Source organism: Terrapene carolina, unplaced genomic scaffold (genome assembly GCF_002925995.2).
Source record: "Terrapene carolina triunguis isolate 2854851 unplaced genomic scaffold, T_m_triunguis-2.0 Scaffold33715, whole genome shotgun sequence".
Classification (NCBI taxonomy): Eukaryota; Metazoa; Chordata; order Testudines; family Emydidae; genus Terrapene; species Terrapene triunguis.
Window position 1 is genome coordinate 4,934,157 of NW_020698066.1, and position 16,161 is coordinate 4,950,317.

Consider the following 16,161-nt stretch of genomic DNA (forward strand, 5'->3'; position numbering starts at 1 on the left):
TTAGGAATCAGTAGGAAAGGGATAGATAATAAGACAGAAATTATCATTATGCCACTATATAAATCCATGGTATACCCACACCTTGAATACTGTGTGCAGTTCTGGTCACCCCATCTCAAAAAAGATATATTAGAATTGGAAAAAGTACAGAGAAGAGTGACAAAAATTATTAAGGGTATGGAACAGCTTCACTATGGGGAGAGATTAAAAAGACTAGGACTGTTCAGCTTGGAAAAGAGGTGACCGATAGGGGGGATATGATAGAGGTCTATGAAATCATGAAAGGTATGGAGAAAGTGAGTAAGGAAGTATTAATTACCTCTACACATAACACGAGAACGAGAGGTCACCGAATGAAATTAATAGGCAGAACGTTTAAAATAAACCAAAAGGAGTACTCCTTTACACAGTGCACAGTCAACCTGTGGAACTTGTTGCCAGGGGATGTTGTGAAGGCCGAAACTATAACTGGATTTAAAAAAGAATTAGATAAATTCATGGAGGATAGGTCCATGAATGGCTATTAGCTAAGGTGGTCAGGGATGCAACGCAATGCTCTGGGAATCTCTAAACCTTTCATTGCCAGAAGCTGGAACTGGATGACTGGGGATGGATCACTCGATCAATTGCCCTATTCTGTTAATTCCCCCAGAAGAATCTGGCATTGGCCACTGTCAGAAGACAGGAAACTGGGCTAGATGCACTATTGGTCTGACCCAATATGGCCATTCTTATATTCTTATGTTAATGGGCCACTTCACTTTGAATAGTCCCTTGAAATATGTGTTAACTACTTATGCTAAACAATCTGTTCCACCTTGAATTTAGCTGTGTCACCCAGAGTACATTTCCCAGACCTGAAGAACAGCTCTGTGTAAACTCGAAAGCTTGTCTCTCTCACCAACAGAAGCTAGTCCCATAAAAGATATTTCCTCACCAAACTTCTCCCTCTAATACCTTGGGACTAACAGGGCTAAAACACTGCATTCTTTGACAAGAGCGTTCTTTTAACATTTGTGAAAATCTCATGTTAATTAAACAGATATTCTGTTATCTGTTTATCTTTCTATTTAATCTTATCTTTGGACAAACTGTAAGCCTCTTTGTTTAAGTGGTTTTACTCCTTTACCAGATATTAACTAAAAAGAAATTAATTGCAATTTGGAATATAGTGATGAGCTATTAGAGTCCCAAATGCCAAAATATTGGTTTCTCACCAGTCTGAGAACTAAATTAATGGCATAATAATAAGTTAGTGCCATGCTGCACTTATTTGCAGTAATCATTTTATTCCTTGGAAATGACAGACAGATATCTATCTGACAGATAGATAAACTCTCAGAAGGTTGCAAGATCAGAGTGTGGCTCTCACCAAAGAAAAAGTAGGTGAAAGCATGTTGTTGCTTTAAGTTTGCTTTGCTCAAAAGGGAAGATGAGGTTAGTGATTTTATTTGAGTCTTAAGTGGATTTTTGTTCATATCAGAGAACCAATATATTGTCTGTTCAAAAGAATTCAATAAAACAGAATATGAAGAACAGAAGAGAGACAGGTGGAGTAGCAAGACTGGGGTTTTGCATTGCTTGCAGAATTGCAAGGTGCTGGAAGACTAAGGGCTGGTCTACACTGGGGGGGGTCGATCTAAGATACGCTACTTCAGCTACGTGAATAGCGTAGCTGAAGTCGACCTATCTTAGATCGATTTACCTCAGGTCCTCACGGCGCTGGATCGACGGCCGCAGCTCCCCCGTTGACTCCGCTACCGTCTCTCGCTCTGGTGGAGTTCTGGAGTCGACAGGGAGCGCGTTCGGGGATTGATTTATCGTGTCTAGATGAGACGCGATAAATCGATCCCCGATAGATCTATTACTACCCGCCGATCCGGAGGGTAGTGAAGACATACCCTCAGTTGTTGCAGTGCTTTGGGAGGGAATTGATGCTTCTCTAAACTTTACTCTGACCTATGCTGTCAGGTCCCTTACTATCGTGCGAACAAAACATTTCCATAATATTACCTTTCCTCCACTCCTTCCAAAGCCATGTAATTTGCTTCATGGAATGTATATTCTCCACACTGATTTCCTTTCCTTTATTTATTTTTTGATGGTTCCATTCTGATTAATATAGGTAACTTTAACATTATGTAAATTCCTATAATTTCTGTAGACATGTTTGAGCATAAGACATAAAGCTACACTAAAGGAGTGTATCAAACATCTTTACAGAGTCTAATCATTTAACGGCTGTCCGGCACATAGCACTTTTGCGCCAGTGTAACTAAATTGAAAACTCCTAATGTTAAACCAGTTTGATTCATGCTTTAACCAATTTAGTTTAATTCCATAATATACTGAATGAAGAAACATAAATGTAGTTTAGACTAGACTAAGTGCATCTATGTTGGGGTTTGGACTGGTTGATTTTAAATTTATTTAGTTACATGGGTGCACTTGTATGGTGGTGGGGCGGAGGAAGCTTTTCCAATAGAAACATGTCCCAAATCATATTAAAATCCGCTCCCTTATGGGAAAATTAGTTCTTTGAGTAATGAACCCTATTGTATTACACTGAGGGTTTATACATATGCACCATGCATCCAGAGCCAGAGATTTTGAAAATAGTAGTGTCAGTTGCTTCATGAATCTGCCTGGGCTCTCCTCATGGTTTCCTCCAAGGTGATAAAGGTCGGGACAGACCAACCTTGTCTCCAGTTCCTTCTCATCACCACATGGTCCGGGTCAGAACTATTAGTGTTTTCTTATATGTGATGCACTTTAAAAATACACAATTGTACATAGTTAGTTTTAGAGTGGTTTACTGTTTTATTGTTTTTATAGTAGTTTTTAGTAATTTGATAGTTTTAGGAGTAGAATTGTGGTTCTTCTGGGATAGTTTAGTTCTGTGTGAATACCCCCTGCTTTCCCACCCCTATACCCATATGCAGGTACTGAACCCTGCTAAAAATCTCAGGCTTTAAAATCTGTGCCTCCTTCCCATATTCCTTCTCCGTCAGCGACGAACATCAGCGCTGCCTCTACTGCTTAGGAGAAGCCCACATTTCATCCACGTGCAGTATCTGCCAGACTTTCCCCAACCGTACCTGAGAAGGTTGGGCTCTCCACCTCTGGAGGCACCTCATGGAAATTGCCATGAGACCTGATTTGGACCCTGGTCAGGCAGCCCCCTTCCTCCCCACCGTATATCAGTCTGAAGCCGCCAGGAGTGCGCCTCCAGCTACTGAATCTGAGCCAACACCAGCAGTGCCACCACTATGGACCCTATGCTGGGGCCTACTTGGGAGATAAGGAAGCATGCACATAAGCATGCCAGTTAGTCTTCCTCTAAGCTTAAGAAGAGAGAGACTCCGTCCACAAGTTCCAGTAATGGGGATGGAGTGTGCCCTAAAGCGCACAAACACGTAAAGGAGCCACACAAATTGATGGATCCACTGGTACTAGGTGTGGATCTGCAAATGCAGTCAACATCGGCATCCATCAGAGCTAGAGAGCCATCTTCTCCCCAGAAGACCAGTGCTCCTGTACTGATTCTGGGGACTGAAAGTATCCTTGACTCCTGGGAGGTCTGGAAAAGCACCAGAGTGCCAGGAAGTGTTTGCCTTGGGAGAGCCAAAGTCTTCACACCTTCTGGGGCTCTCTACTTCCAAGTAGAGTTTATCTCTGGGACAGAACATGCCACATCTGAGGCACTCCTCACCCCTCGCTCCTGGTGTGTACTTGCTTCTGTCAGTACTGCCAATGGAACTGGTCTCCGGGTTGTCTTTGAAGGAATCAGATGAGGGACAGGCAACATCCATCCCTTTCCACCACTACAAGTACCAATGGAGGCCTTCTACATTGTGGCAGTATCCCCCACTCCAGCCACCACAGAGCCACTGGCTTCCTACACCATGGGGCTCTCAGCAACACCCTCCGGATGTATCATGCTGACCCTACTGGGGATCCTTGCCCCATTATTCATCCTCAGAACCTGTCCGTTACATCAGGGAGGCTGCACCTATTTCACTATGTCAGGTGCTTTTGAGTAGATGCTCAGAACTGATAATGGAAGATGAGTCACTCAGTTGGGCTCTGACAGTACCACTGGAACAGGAGAGATTCCTGTCATCCTCATCAGATCCTGCAGTGGCTTCAGCTTCCCCTCCATCCCCTGATAACTACCGCCAGTCCCAGGAGCTCCTGTATAGAGTGGCTGGAGAGTTACACATTCCCCTGGAGGAGATCCAGGACACTCAGCATAAGCTTCTGGACCTACTTCACTCACTCATGTCGGGTAGAGTTGATCTACCAATCAACAATGCCATCCTTGAGCCAGGTAGAATTGTTTGGCATATTCTGGCCAAATGTAGGCTTACCCCCAAAGGGGCAGAAAATTGCTACTATGTGTGATCGGTTTGGTCACAGAGACCCCCCTTGGGACTGTCATCTGACGTGCTGACGTTACCTCTGAGCCCATTTTCCCTGCCAGCTTGGGACTCCAGAACCCTGCCTTGTTGAGCCAGACACGCTAGCCTGCTGCAACACAGACCCAGGTCTGGTCTGCACCCCCAAAGCTGCAGACTTAACAGAAAACAGTTTAGCAGGTTACCTGCCTCCAGCACCCAGGCACCCAGTTCGCAATGGGATCCAAACCCCAAATAAATCCGTTTTACTGTGTATAAAGCTTATGCAGGGTAAACTCATAAATTGTCTGCCCTCTATAACACTGATAGAGAGATATGCACAGCTGTTTGCTCCCCCAGGTATTAATCACTTACTCTGGGTTTACTAATAAGCAAAAGTGATTTTATTAAGTATAAAAAGAAGGATTTAAGTGGTTCCAAGTAATAACAGACAGAGCAAAGTAAGTCACCAAGCAAAATAAAGCAAAAACATGCAAGTCTAAGCCTAGTACATTAAGAAACTGTTTACAGGTAAAATCTCAGAGCTGCTTCTAGTCTTCTCACAGACTAGACTAGAAAGCTTCTTTCACAGACTAGACTCCTTCCTAGTCTGGGCCCAATCCTTTCCCCTGGTACACTCCTTGTTAGTTCCAGCAGACATCTTAGGTGGAAAGCAGGGGTGTTCTCATGACTGGCAGCCCCCTTTGTTCTGTTCCACCCCCTTTTGTAGCTTTGGCACAAGGTGGGAATCTTTTGTCTCTCTGGGTCCACACCCCTCCTTCTAAATGGAAAAGTACCAGATTTAAGATGGATTCCAGTATCAGGTGACATGATCACATGTCTTGTGAGACCCCAGCCTCCATTCTTCCAGGGCTGACCTGCACGTACCCAGGAAGGTTTGCAAGTAAACAGAGCCATTTACAGGTCATTGATTCTGAAGCACCCTTAATGGCTTCCACTTAATATGTTTACATCAGTAATAAAAGTTTATATCTTATTCTCCTAACTCCAGACATAAAAAGAATACATACAAACAAATGGGATAAGCACACTCAGTAGATCATAAGCTTTGTAATCATACCTTACAAGAGACCTTTTGCATAAAGCATATTCCAGTTACATCATATTCACACTCATAAGCATATTTCCATAAAACAGTATGTAGTGCAACATCACACTATGTACCAGCTAAGGGTCTGAGTTTCTCGCATCCTCTTCTGACTTAGGTATTGCTTGTTAATTACCCTCAGTGGAATACAATACAGACTACCACTCGAAGAAGAAGAGGGGGTTACTTACCTGTAACTGGAGGTTCTGTGAGATGTGTGATCCCTATCTGTATTCCACTTCCCACCCTTATTCCCCTCTGCTGTGGTTCCTTTGGTTTTGCGGTGGAGAAGGAACTGGAGATGCAGTCGGTCCATTCCTCCTTTATTACCTCGGATGATAAAGGGAGGGATGAGGTGAACCAAGGGCACATGCATGGACCAACGGACACTACTATTTTCAAAATCTCTGGCTCCGGATGCATGGTACGCATGCGTAAACCCTCAGTGGAATGCAGATAGGGACCACACATCTCAAAGGACCTCCAGTTATAGGTAAGTAACCTCTTCATCTTACTCAGATTAATATCTGCCTAATGAATAGGGAACTGTTTAAAAAAACTTTCTAGACACCCAAGTGGAAATATATAGCAAATGACGCATTGCACGTGTATGTGGTCTGGGAACAGTAAACTGTTATTTTTGTTGACAACATGGCATCCTTTCAACCACATTCTGTGTCTGTTGTTTTTGTATTCAGGCCAGAGGAAAGTGTTTGACCTCCCATTTGGAAGCTGCCTCTTTCACAGTGATGTTTATGACAATGGATCCTCTTTCGTTTATGACAACTGCACTATGTGTACCTGTAGGGTAAGTCAGTAACAACATTCCTATGCAGTGTGCTGTGGTTTTTATTGCCTAGGAGAGATGTTTGTAAGATTTGAGTACTACAGGGCCTGACTCTGTACTGCGAAGTACCTTGTGTGGTCATTTACATCCAGGCAAAGGGAATGTAAAGGGCTACCAAATCAACATGGTCAGATTTTACATGACTGCAAAAGCGCAAGTTGAGAATTAAGCCCTGATTGCATTATTAAATGAACACACTCTGAAAGATTTCAATAAATCTTTCAATAAAATATTTTATTCTAAGCAGATCTGATCAAAGTAATTATTAGCTACATTGGGTGGAAATGATTACCTCAACACACACAGATGTTACGATTCGGGGTGAACATTGTCCTAATAAATTAGTGTCCCCTTTGCTTTTCTTCTGTCCTTTTGCTCAGAATTCTACAGTGGTATGTAAGAAGAAGTGCTCACCTCCTGGAGAATGCAATAAAAGCAAGGAACACTGCTGCAAGGAGTGTGTCTCGTACGTCTCTCCTGAGGAATTGAAAGTGTGCAAATTCGGGAATAAGATCTTTCGGGTAATGTTTTGGGGGTGGCTCAATAATGGGTACCATTGTAATGGCTGAAATAGCACTGGATTACTATAACTTAGTGTTGGGGTTTGCTTTTTAGCAGAATTTTCATTATGCTGATTGCCAACAGGCGCACATTTTTAATAGTGAGAATAATTAACCATTGGAACAATTTGCTGAGGGTTGTAATGGAGTCTCCATCACTCATAATTTTTAAATCAAGACTGGATGTTTTTTTCTAAAAGATATGCTCTAGAAATTATTTTGGGAAGATTTATGGCCATGTTGTATAGGAGGTCAGACTAGATGATCAAAATGGTCCCTTCTGGCCTTGGATTCTATGAATCTATCAACAGAATAGGTTGGAGGCAAATATTTGCAAAAATTGCCATCTGCTGTTGGTTTTTTATGTTTGTATAAGTTCTGCTGACAGAAAAAAATTAAAATTAATTTCTCCTATACAGTAACTCCTCACTTAATGTCCTCCCGCTTAACGTTGTTTCAAAGTTACGTCATTGCTCAGTTAAGGAACATGCTTGTTTAAAGTTGTGCAATGGTCCCTTATAATGTCGTTTGGCTGCCTATTCTGTCCACTACTTGTAAGATTCTGTGGAAGGAGCAGCAACTTTACAAGGGAGCATTGCACAAGTTCCTCTTCTCCGCCTCCTCCCCCTCCCTCCCAGCGCTTCCCCCACCACCAAACAGCTGTTTGGCAGCGCTTAGGACTTTCTGGGAGGGAGGGGCAGGAGTGGGGATGTGGCTGCTCCAAAGAGGAGGTGGAGTGGGGGTGGGAAGAGCTGGGCCTGGAGTGGAGCAGGGACAGGAAGAGGTGGGCCTGGAGCATCTCCCGGCAAAGTCGGCGCCTGTTTTTCTCCGAGGAACCTGCCGCTGCTGTTGCGAAGGTGTTTCCTAGCATCCTTGCCTGCAGCGGGCTGTGCCTGTGTGGGGTAAGCCAGGGACACTTCCCAACCACATCACAGTACAGTACTGTACAGTATATAATGCCTTTTGTCTGCCCCCAAAAAATTTCCTTGGAACCTAACCCCCTGCATTTACATTAAATCTTATGGGAAAATTGGATTTGTTTAACATCGTTTCACTTAAAGTTGCATTTTTCAGGAACATAACTACAACGTTAAGTGAGGAGTTACTGTACTTGGCATGCTGTCTCCCTCTCCCCACACAGAGAATCAGGTTGCTGCTTCATGCTGAATAATGCATTTTTAATCAGAAGGTTGTGCTTCCCTTTCCCAAACAAATTCTGATAGTCATAGAAAAGGTATTTTTCAGTGGTCTTTATCAGCTGAGTCAAAAGGGAGCCTCCTTCAGGTTGAGCCAGTAGGAATTGTGCTAAGCTTGTCTCAGCTGGAAGTTCTGAATATATTACAGTTCACAGCTATGTTACAAACCATGCTTCCTACACCCCACATTGGAACGCCATGTAGCAATGATCTCCTCCTTCTCTCCCACCCAAAATTTGTAGATCTGTAATGATTTATTGCAAAACTCTTCTTATATTGCCACGTCCATGTTTGTTTTTTCAAGTGTGTGCAGCTTCTTTCACATTGTGTTGGAACAGACTCTGTCACCTTGTTGGCTATCTGTGAATTAAGAGAATCAGATCAAATGTTAAATCCCTTGAGTACACTGAGTTTACTCATTCCAAATTGCTTTCCATTAATTCCATTTTACTTGTATGTAGCTGAAATGTTTATTCTGTAAAATATATGTGAACAAACACCATGCTTAATAGGTGCAAAGAAACTACATTTGATCTGACTAGAACTTAAACAATGGCACTATTGTATTTCAGGTATAAATATCTACTTCTTGAGCAACCAAATGAAATACTCTGCTTCTTGTGATTTATTTTATTTTGCTAACAAGTGTTTACGAAAACACAAAAAGGGGGTGGGTGGGAACTGGATCTGATTTTTACCTTTTTTATACAACTGTTGGAAATAACTCTGTATAAGTCAATGGAGTTACATAAATATAAAACAGGCGTGAGATCACAATCAGGCAACTGTTGTATCTTCTTTTAGTTGCTCTCATGCTTGGAGATCATTTCTTTTGCCATGATGTCTGTCAACTTATGCTGCACCAAAATGGTTAGACAATTCTGCATAATCTCAGAATAAAAGACAAGGCAGGACAGCCCTTAAAAATCATGCTGCGCATAAAATATCAGGCTGTTTTGCTACTTAAAATTTGTGGGTACTTTCACTCTGATCCCAACACTGAGGAACTCTAGTGTAGGTGGATCCATAATCATTTTCTGTCCTCTTGGACTGCCTTTACTTTCTTTCTGTCTGCCTGCCCCTCACCCTTCCTCCTCAAGCATCCTGTAAACAGAAAGCTTGCACATTCGGGCTCTACATGGGCTAGCACAGGACTGTATGTGGGTGAGGTGGAATGCTTTAGAAACTGCACTTGGCAAATGCAAAGGCATGTAGAAATGAGCCAGGACAGTTCCCCATACTTTCCCGAGTATGTTAAAACCATATGAAGAGCATTCTGCTGCCCACTTAATACTTTTTTAGAAAGACAGACTGTCTTCTGGAAGAATACCGTTCCTGCTATACATTTGGGTAGTTTAGTATTATATCTGTTCTAAACATTTTCAGATGTTTAGCAGATCAAGAGTCTGCTAAAGCACTGTAAGTAATCTAAATTAGAATTCATTTGTCCATTCCTGTGGACCCAGAATGATGCCACATCTGGTAATAAATCCACTGTATTCTGACATCTTAATGAAATGCTTTCACATCCAATAATTTAAACATGTCAGTTATCCGAAGGTAATGAATCAGATTTTTCTAATTATGTCAGCTTAAATGAAAATTCACAATAGGTGTGATCACATCCTGCTGGTGCGAGAAACAATGCAACTAATCAGGTCATTCAAGGTAAAAGAAAACATGGACTTGGAAGAATGATTTTCTAACCTGAAGGATCAGAGGGAAGAAATCCCTGCTCATCTTCATTTTTAACTGGACTGGGTGTGGGTGAGCACCTCATAATAATTTAGACTAAACAATGATGTAACTCCAAAAGGGAAAGCAGTGCTTTTCTGTGCAATGAAAATGATACATTGTTGGAATAGCTTCCTTCCGCCACCCCAGCTGATAGCTATATCATGTTCTCCCTCCTGCAGGATGGAGAGATGTGGTCCTCTGTTAACTGCACCATCTGTGCTTGTGTCAAAGGCAAGACAGAGTGTCGCAAGAAGCAGTGCATTCCAGTCAACAGCTGCCCTCATGTGAGTTTTTAATGGAATAAGTTCTCTCCCCCGACCCTCATTTATCTTTGTCAGTGTTTCTCAGTTGAACTGGTGTACACGAAGCCTGGGGAAGACGGAACCGTCAAAAATTCCAGGGTCTATAGTTGACTAGAATTCTCAATTGTTGTGTGCAGTGTTGTAAACTGTGTTGGTCCCAGGATATTAGAGTCAAGGTGGATGATGTAATATCTTTTATTAGACCAACTTCTGAAATGTTTTGTGTAAGCTTGAAAGCTTGTCTCTTTCACCAACAGGAGTTGGTCCAATAAAAGATATTACTTCACCCACCTTGCCTCTAGAATTCTCAAAGCACTGCAACATCTCCTTTCAGGTTTGCCTAGCTCTGTCCTCAGGCCTCTCTCTTTGCTCTGAAGGCTCCCGTGCTTTTGCTCCCCCTTTTATATCTGAACCAAAGCTGCTCTCTCTGCTCCCAGGCTTTCTTCTCTCTCTCACATATTCAGTAGCTTTATTGGTCTAACATTTTGTGTTTTGGATACCTGTAATTTGCAAATTATTTAGTTTAAATAGTGCAAGTTTTCAGGAGAAGCAGCTCTAAAATGACATCTTATGCAGAGAGTCATTTTAAAACAACCTACTGAAGAGACCTCCAAGTTATTAGCATTACTCCTTCTCAACGTTTCCTTCACTGTCATGGAAGCCAAATGGAGAAAATATTAGTCACAAATACCCGTGACAAACTCCCGTGAATAGAAATGTTTTGGTGACTTTTTGACAGCCCAGGGCAGTGGTAGAGGTGTTATAAAATAAAGTGTTTGTCTTTGGTTCTCCAAATGCTATAGAGGCAGGGTCACTGCTCCAGTGAATCTTCGGAACTCTGTGCAGTAGAGGCAATCTTCTCCTGCACCTTTTTGGTGGTTCAAAGGAGTTCAGTCCTTCAGCCATGGGCCTCCCTAAGCTGCACAAGAGAGGAACTCTGCTACTCTATACCTTAGAAAGTGTGCATTAATGCAACTCGTCTGGGAGTATTAGCAGGTAATGGGATTCCCTCATGCAATTCTTAAGGAGTGCATAGGAAATGAGAACCTGGGACCATAGAAAACTTTTCATCTAGCACATCAAGTTTTCTATGAGAATTCTTAGGAGCGTGGCACCATAGAAAAAATTGGATGCCCCTCTATAGTGTCCTACATTTACCCAATTTAAGCTTTTAGGGCTCCTCAGAGCTCAGGTTGCTAAAGTTATTTAATATGACCCGGGTGCAAAATACATTACATTATATTTCATTTAAATAAACTTATGAATGGAAAAGACTGGAAATGATCCGTTAAGGTAATAAATAAATGTACTGTTGCCCTTGTTGTTCATACAATCAACTGAGGAAAACAATGCCACGTGAAAATTCACCTTATACATTCCAATAGTAGCTTTAACTCTCCGACCCATAAGGCACACTTACATGCTCTTTCAACATTGTCATATTACAGTCCTAGCATGTGAGGTGTGAGTCCTAGACTCATAAGTGAAGTCAAGGGAAAAAGAGCAAAAAGAGTTAGAAGTCCTCCATTAAAAATATAGAAAGTAAAGGATTTTAAATGTTGAGAAGCATAGGAAGCATGTAAATTTAACTTACAAAATGCCATTAGCAGCTTCATAAGAAATAAACATCCCTTTATAAATCCCCTGTTAGGATAGAAAGGCTTTTACCTGAAACCGTTAACTAAATTATACCAGCCCTGGGTTCTAGGTGGGACTGGAATCCAAATCCAAATTAAGCTTCTGAAGCTGGGATGGGTTCTCAGGAATGGAGTAAGCTCCCTAATCTAGAATAAGCTTCTCAACTAAGCTAAATTCCCAGGCTGCTGCTGGCTTCCAAACAATACTAAACTTCCAAGCAGTAGTGAGCTTCTGAACTACAATACACTCCTAGACTAAAACAAGCTCCTGAGCTGAACTAAACCCCCCCAACTGAGTTCCCAAACAAGAGCCAGCTCCTCCTCAGGGCTAAAAGAAACAGCTGTGCCATCTCTCCACGCCCTAATAGGTTCTAACCCAGCCATCCTGTCCCAGGATTCAAAATGGAGTCTCACAGTCTGCAGCAAACACTGTTGCCTTTCCTTTTCCAGCTCCAAAACCCCCCAACCAACAAATCAACCAAAAAAACCAGCCCTTTGCCAAAACATCATCCTAATATAAAAACACATTATTCTTGTTTTTTTCAAGATAAGGGCTATTAGAAGGAAGAAAGGAGAAAGCAACTCTATATGTTGGGTTCTAATTTTCTCTCTCTCCTTAAGGAATTTTAAAGCAAATAACATATGTTACTCATTTTATCCTTTTCACAAAGATACCTATACTTCGCGTAATACAAGATATAGATTTGGTAGTGATGTGTATGCTGCAAGTTTGTAAGCATATTATGAAATAGGCTGAAGAAAAATTGTACAAGATAATACTGTATTGTTTAGAAAAAATATGGGTAGGATCTTGATTTCCTTACTAGTTTTAAATAGCATTCTAGACCATTAGACCCACTCTTGTGGGACTATTTGTGGAGTAAGGCACTGCTTGGTGTGAGTAAGAGTGGCCTCATGTGATTGTGCCATTCAATTCTGTGTCATAATGCACGCATACAAGGGTGAAAGAGTTAAGGATATGCAGGCAAGCTTAAATATTTATACCTTGACTTATAAAAGCTTAACTCTTCAGCTTTAGCATTCTGTTCATGAAGTTTTCCTGATAGAATATTGATTCATTCATCAACCTAATTCTAAATTAATTAGGATTTTTATATCTGACTAGGAACAGGCTTCACACTGGTAAAGCTGTAGATGTTTTTTATACCCAGTAACCACTTGTATTACTGTCTGGACTGGTGGCAGGTTGCCACATTTTGTGAGACTCTTTCTGCCATTTCTTTCATTTTCCCCAAGGTTATACACTTTTTTTTTTTACTTTTTTTTTTTTTTTTAGTATAGAATCTTTTACTGTTGCTGATAATTTCAGGAAGTGCCTTTCTGAGTTTCTTTCATTTGCACACTGAGGCAATGTATGTGTCTTTATTTTAATACCCTCCGGCCACACTGATAGGGAAGTCAGCCCTGCTTTGGGTTTCCACTGAGCCTTTTGGTTCATGGTTTCTGCTTCCACTTTCTGATCACTGATTCTACAGGCGCACTTCCTTTGTTACCTTGGGCTTCATTCTGCAATGTGCTGAGCACTCTGGCCTCGATCCAGCAAAGCATTTAAGCATGTGGGTAGTCTGGCTGAAGCCAACAGGCATGCACATATATTTAAAGTTGAACGTGTACTTAAGTGCTTTACTGAAATGGAGTAAACTCATCTTCAGGATTGAGTCCCTGTAGAGATTCTCTAGCCCTCTTCTTTTCTAAGGCGAGGTCTCCACTACAAACTTATATCAGTATAATTACGTTGTTCAGAGTGTGAAAAATCCACACACCTGAGCGATGCAGTTATACCAACCTAATCCCTGGTGTAGACAGTGTATGTCAACGGTGTATGTAGACGGTGTATGTTAACGGGACTTCTTCCATCAACATTGGTACCGCCTCTTGGGGAGGTGGATTAACTACACTAATGGGAGAAACTCTCCTGTCGGTGTAGTAGCGTCTTCACTAAAGCATTATGGGGTGCAGCTGCACTGCTGTACATGAAGCTAAGCCCATATTCTCCTCACTTACCCCTTTCTCCTCTCCACATTCTTTACTCTTCCAAGTCCTTTGCTTTCTTTATACCATCTCCGTTCTCTCTCTCACTATCATTTTCTACCTTGCTGCTATCCTCCTCATGCCACCAGTACATACCACACTTCTAATTAGTAATACCAGCCTGGGCTAAAGCTGAGTTGCTGTAGAGATGTTTCTTCCAATGCTACTATGAAAGTGCATGGTGATTTTGAAGCATAAAATTGTCTTTGAGCACCATTTCTATGAAATGGTTAATCGAGCTAAGTTCATTGCACATGAAGCCTTTCAGAGGATTTGATTCTGTGGATAAATTTTGAACCCGTGAACTTCATGTGAGTTTAAAATTTATTCAGAACACGTTCTCCCATCCCAAGCACAGACAGTGTTTAATTTTATACACATCTGTTATTATTACAAACAAAAAGTTGCTGTTTTTACTGCAGTGCCAAATGAGGCACAAAAAAACAACAGCTGTTGCTATTGCACAACCAACGCTCCCCCCCAATCCCTAATTATTCTTGCCTTTAAAAAAAATCCCTCCTCAAACATAAACTTGAAAACTCATGAAAAAGAAGAAAAATCCTAGAAAATAAAAAGACTTGAATGCAGTCTGCTTATAAATATTCATAGGTAAAAATGGGATCACATCACTTATCCCACTCCTAAGGGAACCCTCAGTGCTAACGAACTCTTGCAGCACATGTTAGCAATAATGGGCTTCCTTATTCTACAAGACAAAAACAGGATCCCATGCCAACATAGTGGCTCAAGTAACCAGCCTCAGCAGGCTGCCTTGCAGATTCCAATTTCACTTGAATTCCTGCCATTTCCAGCTTGGCTGATGATTTCAACTCTTTTATTGAAACAGAGAGGTAAGAATATTCAGTATAATGTATGGGCATTAAGCTGCATGTCTCCCATTAATGCTAATAAGGGTTGCCCAACTAAATCTCTCTGTATATTATTTTGGGGGTTTATATGGCGCTTAGTTAAAGGTGTTTAAAAGTGTTTTATTATAACAGGTGCTTGAGAGACTCGGAATCACAGTCTGGTCCCTGGTTCTCCCATTGCTCCGGGAGAGAGGTAACCCACATCAGCTCTGTACCTGCTGCTGATTACTTCTCCATTCTTGCCAGTTCTGCTCTGGCTGGTGCACTGAGAGGGGCAGAGCCAAAGCTCTGCCCAGTTGTAAGAGAACCAGAGTAGTAGCCCTACAGAGGCTGCTCTCCCCTCCATGAGCTGCCACAAGTGATGTGGAGAGCCAATGCAGGGAAGTAAGGAAGTTCCATATGCTCTTGCTTCCTTGCATGGGTGTGCTGGGTGACTTACAAAGCACTTTCAGTTATAATCACCCCAAGTTTCAATAAGGGTTTGTCTACGCAAACGAGTAGTCGTGGCAAGCTGGGCTGTGAATCTGCCCTGCAGTAGCCTGCTGCAGACTAACTTTTTGTGTTGGACAAATCCTCAAAAACATCCACCTTTCAGGTTGAGATGTTCCATGTTTATTCTCAACTTGAAGGTCAGTTTCAGCAAATTTGAACTAAATCAATTAGGCCACTTTTTAATTCAGTAAAGATTTGAAAGAACACATGCACACGTACACACACATAAACAAAAGCACATATTTCCTAATTCTTGCAACCTCTATTTGAGACAGAACTATTTAAAACACACACGCACACGCACACACACACACACACACACACACACACCTTGGCCTGGGCAAAGTGGATTGAGCCTTTGGTTAATATTACTAATATTGGACCAAAGTCTTTGCTGATGTAAATAGTACACTTATGGGGTTTCACCCATTGGCTCCAGCAGAGAATTTGGTCCACTATTTCTAGTTTAGTAATACGATTTTGTAAGGGATATCACTGTATTTATCCATGGAAGAGAATTTGAATAAACTTGATTTGTACCAGTGAGATCTCTTACTAGTATTTGTAGTTGGATGAATGACTCTCTTTAGTAGGGATTTCCCATAAGCAACTGAAGGGATACAAGCAATCTGCATCAGAAATTAATCGTATGTATTTTATGGGAAAAAGGTTGGAGTCTTAGTTATATAAAACAACTAGTGTACTTTAGATAGCCATGAATACATGAGTACAAATTCCCCCCGCTCTCTCTAAGAGAAAAGTAGCAACAGAGAGCCCTTTTAGTATTTTATTTCTTAGGGGACTGCCAGGAAGCTTTTTGAATGTTCTGTCTGTTTTTAACACCTGATATTTGAAGCTGTAACCAGGGCATTGAGTTCAAACACAACTTGAACTATTTTCAAAGGTTTATCCAGCCTTACAACATAACAGTCGTTGCTCCAAAAACTCTTTCAGTAAACCAGTC

General features: G+C 41.5%; 1 protein-coding gene across 2 annotated transcripts in view; it reads left to right on the forward strand.

The window, feature by feature from the left end:
- LOC112117057 (BMP-binding endothelial regulator protein) overlaps window positions 1-16,161 on the forward strand; it is a 209,443-nt gene that overhangs the window by 113,822 nt on the left and 79,460 nt on the right. For both annotated transcript variants that reach the window (XM_026663488.1, XM_026663489.2), the window contains 3 exons: window positions 6,204-6,313; window positions 6,733-6,873; window positions 10,025-10,129. In XM_026663488.1, coding sequence (XP_026519273.1) covers window positions 6,204-6,313; window positions 6,733-6,873; window positions 10,025-10,129 — 356 coding nt within the window. The remainder of the gene's footprint in view (window positions 1-6,203; window positions 6,314-6,732; window positions 6,874-10,024; window positions 10,130-16,161) is intronic.